This window comes from Grammomys surdaster, unplaced genomic scaffold (genome assembly GCF_004785775.1).
Source record: "Grammomys surdaster isolate TR1022 unplaced genomic scaffold, NIH_TR_1.0 145, whole genome shotgun sequence".
In the NCBI taxonomy this organism is placed as follows: Eukaryota; Metazoa; Chordata; class Mammalia; order Rodentia; family Muridae; genus Grammomys; species Grammomys surdaster.
The window spans coordinates 4578862-4590113 of record NW_021604603.1 but is presented as its reverse complement, the minus strand read 5'-3'; the positions used below and the strand labels follow the sequence as shown (position 1 = coordinate 4590113).

Below are 11252 nucleotides of genomic sequence, written 5' to 3'. Positions count from 1 at the left end.
TAGTATTCTCCCTTGCCTCTGGAATAACATCTGTTTGTTTCCTTTTGGAGTCAAGGTTTCTCTGTGTGGCAGTGGTTGTCCTGGAATTCACCCCGTAGACCAGAGTAAACACAGAGATCTGCCTGCCTCTGCTTCCTGAGTGCTGGGATGAAAGGCGCGCATTACAATGTCTGAATTCCTAGGTCTAGCATAAAAAACCTTCTTGCTCCTTCATCTGGTGACTTCTTGCCCCAGCCCATTGTTCTCCTCTCCATTTCCCTAGCACCCCAGCCTCCTGCACATTATTGCTGTTTGGCAGGAACACCACCCACTTTCAGGACCCTGCCTTTGTGTGTTCTGCTGTATCTTCTGCCTGGAGCATCTTTCTGTCCTTCTCTCTGGAGCCTTTAAGGCTTCATTTCAAAAGTCATCTTGTTTTGGAGAACTTCCAGTCTTCCAGACAGCCCTAGGCTTCCCGGACTCTGCCCTGTACCTTGACCCTCCCTTTCACAGTATCTACCATGCCCAGGTGTGATTATTATTGATTTGCATGTCTATTTCCTTTCTTTCGACTACACTTTCATAAATTTAACTCGATTTTATTTTCATTATTTTTTAATTTTTTTTATTTTTTTGTAGTTCCAGCGCTGGCGATGAAACCCAGGGCCTCAAACATGCTAGGTAAGTACACACTAAGACATGCCCCCACCCTAGAGTGTGGCATTTTGAATTTTTGCTTGTTGCTGCTTTCCTTTGGGAGTTTGTGTGGATGGGGGCAAGGAATGGGTTCTTGCCTGTTGAGACCAGCATTGAGTTAAAAGGCTATGGACTCAGCTCCATGTTTGAGCTTGGCTCTACCTGTGTCAACTACATAGTTATTAAGACTAAAATTTTGAACTTGAGAAATGGATCACAACAGAACTTCCCCACCAAACATGTTAAGAACCATCAAGAACCTGGCTGACGGATATTGGTGGCACACACCTTTAATCCCAGCACTCAGGAGGCAGAGGCAGGTGGATTTCTGAGTTCAATGACAGCCTGGTTTATAGAGTGAGTTTCAGAACAGCCAGGGCTACACAGAGACCCTGTCTTTAAAACAAACAAACAAACAAACAAACAAACCCCAGCTGAATGGTACACCTAGCTATATATCCAATAGTTTTGGCAATTGCAATTATTATAATTCAAGTTTTGACCTTGGCATTTTTTTTTTTTTTAAAAAAACAAAGCAAAAACAGAATCTTGCTATGTAGCCTAAGGTGACCTTGAACTCTGTCCCTGTCTCAACCTCCCAAGGGCAGGGATTACAGGCCATAGTCACCATACCCAGCCTATGATTCTGTTTTGAATGTAGGATCTGCCTTAGAATTGGGTAGAACTGGGAGACATATGGTCCAATTATTGTCTGCCTCTACATCACCTGCAAACCTCATTTCCCCGGGAGCAGTGGTTGGAGCAGGTAGCTCTGAGGGCTCCTAAATCTGTCCTGCTGTGGTCTTAGAGCCTGAGAAGGGATGCAGTAGGGAATGCAATGTGTGCGGCTAGCACAGACAGCTCAGTGTCCAGCAGAGGGCCCTGGCCAGACCATGGCCAACAGGGTGGGAGGAAGGGCCATCCACGCCAGACGCCTGACTGGAGGCGGACCCAGCTGCCAGCTGCCTCTCTTAATTCCACACAGCCCTTAGGTCCCTCACCCTCACCTCTCTGAGGCAGCTGTGCCCTGCTTTCCTGGCCATGCGGTGGCTGTGGCCCCTGGCTGTCTCCCTTGCTGTAGTGTTGGCTTTGGGGTCGAGTGGGGTCTCTGGGACTGCCACCTCATCTTTGGGTGAGCATAGAGCCAAGGTTCAGGAGCAGCAGAGTCGACCCCGAAGAGGCACCAAGGATGAGAGGCCCAAGGAGGTACAGCACTATGTACCTGAGGAGTGGGCTGAGTACCCCAAGCCCATCCACCCAGCTGGCCTGCAGCCCACCAAGCCTTTGGTGGCCACCAGCCCCAACCCAGACAAGGATGGGGCCACCCCAGGTAGTGGACAAGAGCTGAGGGCCAACCTGACCGGGACACCAAGCCAGAGGCTGCAGATTCAGAATCCCCTGTATCCGGTGACGGAGAGCTCCTACAGTGCATATGCCGTCATGCTCCTGGCTCTGGTGGTGTTTGCTGTGGGTATCGTGGGCAATCTGTCTGTCATGTGCATTGTGTGGCACAGCTACTACTTGAAGAGTGCCTGGAACTCTATCCTTGCCAGCCTGGCTCTCTGGGATTTCCTGGTCCTCTTCTTCTGCCTCCCAATTGTCATCTTCAATGAGATCACCAAGCAGAGGCTACTTGGGGATGTTTCTTGCCGGGCGGTGCCCTTCATGGAGGTGAGTATGTCTTTCTATAGCCCAATTGTAGGCTAACACCAAGGAAAGGGTTGCAGTGTCTGTGAAGACTCTGAGAGCAGATCTGTAGGTGTGTATAATTCCAGCACTCCGGGGTTTCCATTCACCTAGCTTTCTCTGTGTCACTGGGGAAGGAGATAAGCCCTATCAGGGAGTGGGGACAAACTCAATACTGGCTTCTGGAAGCTCTCAGGAAAGCAAGTCAAGCCAGATGAACAGGCAGGTGTGCAAGACCACCGGCTTGGGACCAATCTTTTCTTCTGCTTTAGGAGCAGTTGCACAGAGGACTCCCCCTTTTCTGAGCTGTCTGTCTCAGATGGGTGGTTCCTCCAAGCCCATTCTCTTTGGACCCTCCTTTTTCTTTTATTGTACCTCTTGCCTGCCTTGTATCCATGGCTCCTATTTTTAACCCTTTGGTATCCTGACATCCTAGCAACTTCTTACTAACACCCCGGGTTGAATCTGTGTTCATTCCCTGTGGATGCAAATGCCAGGACATGTCCTTCTTCCTTTCCTCACTGACTGAGATTATTGTCACCTTCCTTCAAGGTCATATCCATTACTGTCCTCCTGAGGCCTCTCTGAGAGACAAGCCCTACTTCTGGGTACTTATAGAAACAGTAGTGTCAGCTCCATCTCTGTATTTTGCTTGTCTCTGGACATATCTCATCTCTTCCCCTGCTTCGTTAGCTAGCAAGCATGGAGGGTAGACCAGATGGCCCTTCTAGCTGGTTTGCTCTATAATCTGAAGTGTACTGCTGAGCACACTTGGATGGGGACTTCCGTGTTAGGATAAGCACATGGGTGAGAATGACTGTGTAGAACACAGGGAGACAGCTTAATCAAATCACTGCACACATCTATCCATGTGTGAAGGCTGTTCTACCAATGACAGCACCAAACAGTGGCCAGCTTTCCTTTGCTTTCATTCCTTATTTCTGACTTTTAAATTCTCCCTCCCCCCTTCTCCCTGCCTCATCCTTTTTTTTTTTTTTCTTTCAAGACAGGGTTTCTCTGTGTAGCCCTGGCTGTCCTGGAACTCACTCTGTAGACCAGGCTGGCCTCGAACTCAGAAATCCGCCTGCCTCTGCCTCCCAAGTGCTGGGATTAAAGGCATGTGCCACCACTGCCCGGCCATCCTTTTTATTTTTTTAAAGACAAGATTTCACTCTGTAGTTCAAGCTGCTGTGGAACTCACTGTGTAGACCAAGCTGGCCTCAAATTTACAGTGATTCTTTGCCTCGGCCTAGTATTTCTTTCTTTGCTTATTTATTAATTTAGTGTGTGTGTGTCCATCTTATGGCTCAGGCTAGCTTCAAATTTACTATGTAGTAAGTTCAAGGATGACCTTGAATTCCTATGTTCCATTTGTCTCTCTCTCCATTCTAAAGTGTTGAGATTATAGGCATGTACTCACCACAGGCAAGTTTATTTTTCCCTTTTCTTTAGATAGCGTCTCACTTTGTCATCCAGGCTGGTTTACAATCAAACTCACAAAGGCCTCCTGATTGGTGGAATTACAGGCCTATACCATACTATTACATTTGGGAAGAACAGTCTCTCTCTCTCTCTCTCTCTCTCTCTCTCTCTCTCTCTCTCTCTCTCAAGACAGGGTTTCTCTGTGTAGTCCTGGCTGTTCTGGAACTCACTCTGTAGACCAGACCGGCCTCAAACTCACAGAAAACCTCCTGCCTCTGCCTCCCAAGTGCTGGGACTAAAGGCATGTACCTCTACATCTAGTGGGAACAGCAATTTAAATCCTGGCTACAGGGAGCTGGAGAGATGGCTCAGTGGTTAAGAGCACTGGTTGCTCTTCTAGAGGACCAGGGATTGGTTCCTTGCACCCACATGAATGGCTCACAATCATCCAAAGCTCCAGGCATATACATAGTATATGTATATATGTGTACACAGAAACAATCATAATATAAAAAGGAAAATAAAAACATTTAAAAATTAATAAACCTTGGCTACAAGTGGGGTAATGAAGGGAATAATGACCTCCCCATAAGGTGGACACAAGTTCAAAGACCCAATCAGCTCTATATTAGTGATTATTTCAAGATTGGTTACTATCTGAGGCTTCGAAGTTGAGATTTTTTTCCTGTACTTCCTGTACACATGGAGACCATATATTTGGTGGTCCAAAGGTCTCCCAGCTTTAAAGTGATCCTACAATTCAACATAGTCTTTTCATCTTGTTGTTCGATAGACTGTCTTGTTTATGTGCCTCTTTCTAGCCTTGAACTCACTGAGTATAGACCAAGCTAGCCTCAAACTCACTGAGATCTACCTGTCTCTTCCTTCAGAGTGCTAAGATTAAAGGCATGAGCTACCATGAATGCCATTGGCCTTTACATCTTACCTGTCATCTGGCATTCATTGCCTAGGTGAGCTAAGTGGCTGTTTAGGTACACAAACTCTCTCTCTCTCTCTCTCTCTCTCTCTCTCTCTCTCTTTGTGTATGTGTGTGTATTGTTTTGTTTTGTTTTAGTTAGGACCTGTTTCATCAGTTAGTCCTGGCTAACTTAGAACTTGCTGTATAAACCAGGTTGGTCTCTAACTCATGGAGATCTTCCTCCTGCCTCTGTCTCCTGAGTTTGGGAATAAGTGCATCACTGTGCTTTGGAATTGAATTATACTAGAAACTGGGCTCTTTTCCCACTGCTGGCCAAGTGACCTTGGTAAGTTATTTAACCTGCCTAAACCTCAGTGTTCTCATCGAGGTTGATAATTATTTGAATGAGTTGGGGATAAACTTAAGGGCTTCATACATTCTAAACATGTACACTTCAAGCCCCAAAGCTTTTTGTTATTGCTGCTGCTGTTTTGAGACAGGGTCTTCCACTGTAACCCTGGCAGACCTGGTACTTAACTACAGCTGTAGCTCAGACTCAAGCTAATGGCAATCTTCTACCTCTGCATCCTAAGGGTTGGATTGTAGCTGTGTGCCACCATGTCTGGCAACTATTTTTCTTGTTAGAGTTGAACCCAGGACTTTTCATAGAGGCAAACATTCTGCTGAGTTATACTTCCAGCCCACTGCTGTCCCCCTCTTAACCTGGGATATTGAACTGAAGGCCTTGTGCATGCTAGGTCAGAAGCCACCACTACTGAGCTATAGCATCACGACTGATTTCTCTCTTGGCCTTGGGCTCACTCTGTAGTCTAGATAGGCCTTGAATTTCTTTTTTTGGCTTAGCCACCCAATTAGGTGAGGTTTTATAGGTCTGAATAGCCATGTAACCAGCCCCAATAATAATGATGATAATAATATAATATTATATATTAATAATAATTATTATTATTTTATTTTTTAGATGTGGTCTTATGTAACCCAGTCGGGCTTCAAACTTGCTATGTTGCTAAAGACGATCTTGAACTCTTGATTGCTCAGTCTCAGCTTCTCAGTGCTGGGGTGACAGGCATAAATAAACATCACACCCAGTTAGTTTAGGGTCAAATATCTCTCTCTCTCTCTCTCTCTCTCTCTCTCTGTCTCTCCCCCCCCCGTGTCCCATTGCCCCCCTTGGCTCCACATTTACAATAATGGAGGATGGCCTTGACCTCCTCCTCCTCCTCTTCCTTCTACCTCCAGCGTGCTAGCTTTTCAGGTGTGTGTCACTCACTTCCTGCTTAGTCCTGATTCTTGAAGGATTAAAATGAGTAGCATCCTGGAAATACTTAGAATCAGTTTAGCCTATGGTGCCTTTTATTTGGGCTTGGCGTAAGGAGAAGAGGGAAGAAGGCAAGCACACAGCAGCCCCTGCGTGTGGCTGTTAGCCTCTGTTGCTGCCCAGAAATGTCCCGTAGGGAAGACCTCAGGATGGCCCCTTGGTAAGATTTGGAACCGTTTCTGAGCTGTAGAGGAAAAGAGAGAACGCTGTTTTGCCACCGGAGGCTGGAGGCTGCTCCTCGGCAGGCCCAGGCTCCCCTGCCAAGAGAGGGGGTTGGGGTTCTTACAAAGGACACTTGGTGGCAGTGCAAATAAGCCCTGGATTGTGTTGCCCCAGCCAGAGAAGGAGGGAGAGGGAGCACAACCCCCCAGTGGGAGCCGTCAGCTAGCAGCTCAGGGGGCTTTCCTCTCGCTAGCTGGGGTTTCTTTCCCTGTTGCTCTGGCTTCTTCCTCTTGGCTCAACAGGGTTATTTTCCTGTTTGCTGCGGGATAAACAGTGTGTAGGGATAGTGAGAACGCAGGCCGCTCTCCAGGAGCTGCTCCCGCCATGTTGGACTGCTTAGGACAGTGCGGGCAGGTGAAAGCAACAGAGACAGGCCGCGTTCTCTGGCACTTAATTCAATGGTCTCATATGAGAAGGTACCGAAAGTAGAAAGACCTGTGAAAAATCCAAAATTTGTCCATTCATTATTATTATTATTTTCTTTTTTAAATTCGAGCCGGGCAGTGGTGGCGCATGCCTTTAATCCCAGGACTCGGGAGGCAGAGGCAGGTGGATTTCTGAGTTCGAGGCCAGCCTGGTCTACAGAGTGAGTTCCAGGACAGCCAGGGCTACACAGGGAAATCCTTCTGCTTCTGCCTCTGCTTCTGCTGGGATTAAAGGTGTGCGCCACCACTGAATTTATTCTTTCATTCTCGGTTTGTTCTTTCCCTCCCTCCTTTCTTTCATTCCATCTATTTTGAGACAGAGTCTCATATATCCCAGGCTAGCCTTAAACTTTTTTGTATGGCCAAGGTAGGCACATGCTGTCACCTCCAGGCTAAGCCCAGAGTTTCTATGTCTTTGTCCTGGTTCTTCCTTAGAAGTGACTTCCAGTGTTTGAGGGACACCAGGGTGTGTGGGAGGTAGGTCTATCACTCCCTAGCTTGGGAAGTGGAAAAAGGAAGAAGAAATACCTACCTCCCTCAGTTTCTCCGTTCACCACCTGTGTGGTTGTGGACAAGTCACTTTCTCTGCCTGTGCTTCTGTTTCTTCTCTGTATGATGGTGCATTGGAGTGCTAGGATCACACTGTGTGTGTGTCGACACTAGGCAGGGACACAACTGAGAGTTTGTGACATATAGGGAGTGCTGGGTGGATAGAAAATGCTTCACCAGTAGCAGTTACTGTCATGACTACTGTTCTCTGTTCATGTGTAACCCACGTTCCTATTCAGCCTGGACCAGAACATCGTTGGTCCTGGAATCATTCAACTGAACACTCTCTCTTCCACATCCTCGTTCACAGGTCTCCTCTCTGGGGGTCACAACCTTCAGTCTCTGTGCCCTGGGCATAGACCGATTCCATGTGGCCACCAGCACCCTGCCAAAGGTGAGGCCCATTGAACGATGCCAATCGATCCTGGCTAAACTGGCTGTTATTTGGGTGGGCTCCATGATGCTGGCTGTGCCCGAACTCCTGCTGTGGCAGCTGGCCCAAGAGCCGGCCCCCACTGTGGGAACCGTGGACTCATGTATCATGAAACCTTCAGCCGACCTGCCTGAATCCCTCTATTCGCTGGTGATGACCTACCAGAACGCCCGCATGTGGTGGTATTTTGGTTGCTACTTCTGTCTGCCCATCCTCTTCACTGTCACCTGTCAGCTGGTGACGTGGCGGGTGCGGGGCCCACCGGGCAGGAAGCCTGAGTGTAGAGCGGGCAGACATGAGCAGTGTGAGAGCCAGCTCAACAGCACCGTGGTGGGCCTGACGGTGGTCTATGCCTTCTGTACGCTCCCTGAGAACGTCTGCAATATCGTGGTGGCTTACCTCTCCACCGAGCTCACGCGGCAGACCCTGGACCTTCTGGGCCTCATCAATCAGTTCTCCACATTCTTCAAGGGCGCTATCACCCCTGTGCTCCTCCTGTGCATCTGCAGGCCTCTGGGCCAGGCCTTTCTGGATTGCTGCTGCTGCTGCTGCTGCGAAGAGTGCGGCGGGGCCTCAGACTCCTCAGCCACAGTCAGCGCGGACAGCAAGCTTAAGGCCGAAGTGTCCTCCTCCATCTACTTCCACAAGCCCAGGGAGTCGCCCCCACTCCTGCCCCTGGGCACCCCTTGCTGAGTCTAAGAGGGAGCGGGAGCAGGCGCAGAGCCGGTGGGGGAGGGGTGCCATCCCGATCCATCATGGTCTGCTGATTCTTTGACACGCGGTCTCTGACCTCTCTCTCATCTTGCTGTTTAGAGATGGACTTGGCTCATTTTGTCAAAGTCTCGGCTTTTCGAAGCTCCATCTACAAACAATGCTGTTCTTATCCTCCAAGGGACCCGCCAGCCTTGTCCTTCCCACTTGTAGGTGGAGATTTGTCTAGGTCATTAGAGTTGCCCAGAATCTCAATCTGGCCGCCCTAGAGCCAGGGCTTGGCCTTTTCCCGTTCTCCCTTTGGTCTTAGGATCTGACTACCGGCTGAGCCCCTCCATCATCATGATGGATCATATGTTGAGCTCCAACATAATTTCTCTACTCCTACCTAGCCGCCATCCTGGACCAGAGACTTCTAGAGGGCTAACCTAACCAAGCCCAGGACTCCATTTTCTAAAGTGGGTCTGTCTGTCTTAGCCCTGGATGTCTCTTCCCTTTCCCCAGAGTTTTTTTTCTCAGTTCTGCTGCCTTCCGTTCTCAGAGGAACCGCAGTTGCATTGCCTGACCCCTGCCTCCTGTTAGGTGCTTTCCTGTAGAAGGCCATTCTGGAAAACCAATAAAGTAGGTACCACAGTCCTGTGCCCACAGAACTTCCTTGTCCACGAATGGTAGTGTCTGACATGTAGCAGAGCTTTTTCTGGGGCGGGGCAGTCCCCTTAGCCTGGGCTTATAGTTGTTCTGCCTTGGGGGAGGGGCTCTAAGAATGTTATAGCTTTAAGGGACAGGGAGGAGGGGAGGCTTCAGGAACCGGGCACTAAACCTTTATCCACAGCTAAACCCAGATGCCCCTGGGAAGCCAGCCCACTTGTCCCTGGAGCCCCCGCCTCCGTTCACCCTCTCCACAAAGCCCCCATTTGAGGAAATCCAGAGGCCTTCCTTCCGTGAGCCACACAGCTTCCCCACCTCCCCCACGCTAACAGTAACTCTTGTTCGGCTTCTTAGAATGGACTGTTTGCCTCGTAGATGGCCCAGCTGCCTTCCCCCACCCACCCTACGGCCCCCACCGCCCCCACCATATCACCCTTCCTAGCAGCACTCTACAGTAGGGCCCAGTAGACCCAGTAGCTTCTCCTACTGGTTCCTGCCCTCGAAGTCATTTCCCCCAGCTCCCCCCCACCCCAGGCACTTCTAAAGACCCCCTTCTTTCTGCTGGGCTATCAGCCAGAATGAAGCTCAGCCTGGGCCACCGGCATTCCTTTCCCACACATCCAGCTTGCTCTGGAGCTCAGCTCTGGGATCCACAGGCTCTTGCTCATCGGGCCAATCTAGAACCTTTGCTAGCACAGGTCCTCAAGGGCACAGAGTCATGGGCAGCCCAGCTCCATTCTGTGTTCAGTCACCCATACCCCTGGGCCATGGCCCTCCCAGTGCCCGTCTCCCTCCCCCCACTCGGAATCTGAACAGCCTTGGTCTCACTCCCTGACACCCCCCCCCCCTTCCCCAGGGCCAGAGACGCTGGCCAAGAGAGGGAGGCTGTTGCTAAGTGATGGAGCTGCCATACGCACCCTTTGTGTTGGAGAATGACACCCACCCATTTCTCGGCAGACCTGTTGCTACAGTGACCAAAGTCTCCGGCTTTGTGTTTAGGAACTTTGAGTGTGTGGGTAGTAGGACGGGGGCAAAGATGGGTCCATGTCTCTGAACAGAACCAGCAAGGATGTGTTCTCTTCTATCTTCTCTCTACCCCAGCCCTGCACACACCGATGGTGCTTAAGGGAGGAGGGAATGGGCCGGGTGAACTGAGGTGAAGTCGGGGGCAGAGAAAGGATTGAGGGTGGAAGGCTGGGGGTGGAGTAGGGGTGGGTTCAGCATCCTGTTTGGTGGCCTCTTCCACAAAGGGCACACTCTGGACCTCCCTCCTGCCTGCTGGCTGGCCCAGAGCTGAAGGAGGGGGACATGGTGTCTCCTAGACCCTGCCCGGCTGCCACCTTCCAAGCCTGCCAACGTGAATGGCTTGCAAAACTAGTCAGCAGGCCAGCCAGTCTTGGGAAAGAGCCACTATCCTTCCAGCCTGAGCCAGCTAAGGAACAATGTGGGATTTGTTGTTCAGGGGTCCCAGGCTTCAGGGGTGGGGTTGTTGCTCAAGGGTGGGCAGTAGATTTGAACTGTGATGCTCCGAAAGAGATGATGACATCCAGAGTGGGGACCAGTCCTCAGTGGAGCCTAATGTCAGGGGTGAGGTGTCCCCTGACATCCCCCATGGGTTATCTTCGTTCTGTCCCATCTTTTTTACCCCGGGTCCCGAGTATACCTGATTCAAGCTCAGTCTCAGCTTCTCACTCTGGGAACCAGAACGATCTCTCCTTTACAGAGGCCTATGGTCATTAAACGAGGCCAGATGCATCCTATGATGGGCGGAGCTGTATGTAGCTCAGTGGTAGAGACTGCTGCAGGCCCTGGATCCACCTCCATTGTTGCAAAGGGGGCTGGGAGATGGTATGTTAAGCACCTGGCATAGAGCAAAGCTCAGTGCCTTTCGGGATTCAAATCTCTAGCAACATGGAGGGGACTTGGCAGGTATCTTTAATCATGTGTATGTGTGTAGAGTATGTGCACATGGACACAGTACCTGCAGAGGTCAGAAGTCACGTGTCCTAGCAACCAGTCCTGTGTCCTCTGCAAGAGCAATACATGCTCTTAAACTCTGAGCCACCTCTCCAGCCCCTTGGCCAGGTATTAATTCCATCCACTTTTGCCCTCAGAGGACATGGTTTATATACATACTACCATGATGGTTTATATACATACTACCATGATGGTTTATATACATACTACCATGATGGTTTATATACATACTACCATGATGGTTTA

At 49.8% G+C, this 11252-nt stretch overlaps 1 protein-coding gene across 1 annotated transcript; it reads left to right on the top strand.

The window, feature by feature from the left end:
- The first annotated feature begins 1540 nt into the window (after positions 1 to 1540).
- Positions 1541 to 9014, top strand: Gpr37l1 (G protein-coupled receptor 37 like 1). Its single transcript, XM_028764780.1, has 2 exons — positions 1541 to 2346; positions 7548 to 9014. The coding sequence occupies exons 1-2, from the start codon at positions 1717 to 1719 to the stop codon at positions 8361 to 8363; spliced, it is 1446 nt and encodes a 481-aa protein (XP_028620613.1). The 5' UTR covers positions 1541 to 1716; the 3' UTR covers positions 8364 to 9014.
- The last annotated feature ends 2238 nt before the right edge of the window (positions 9015 to 11252 follow it).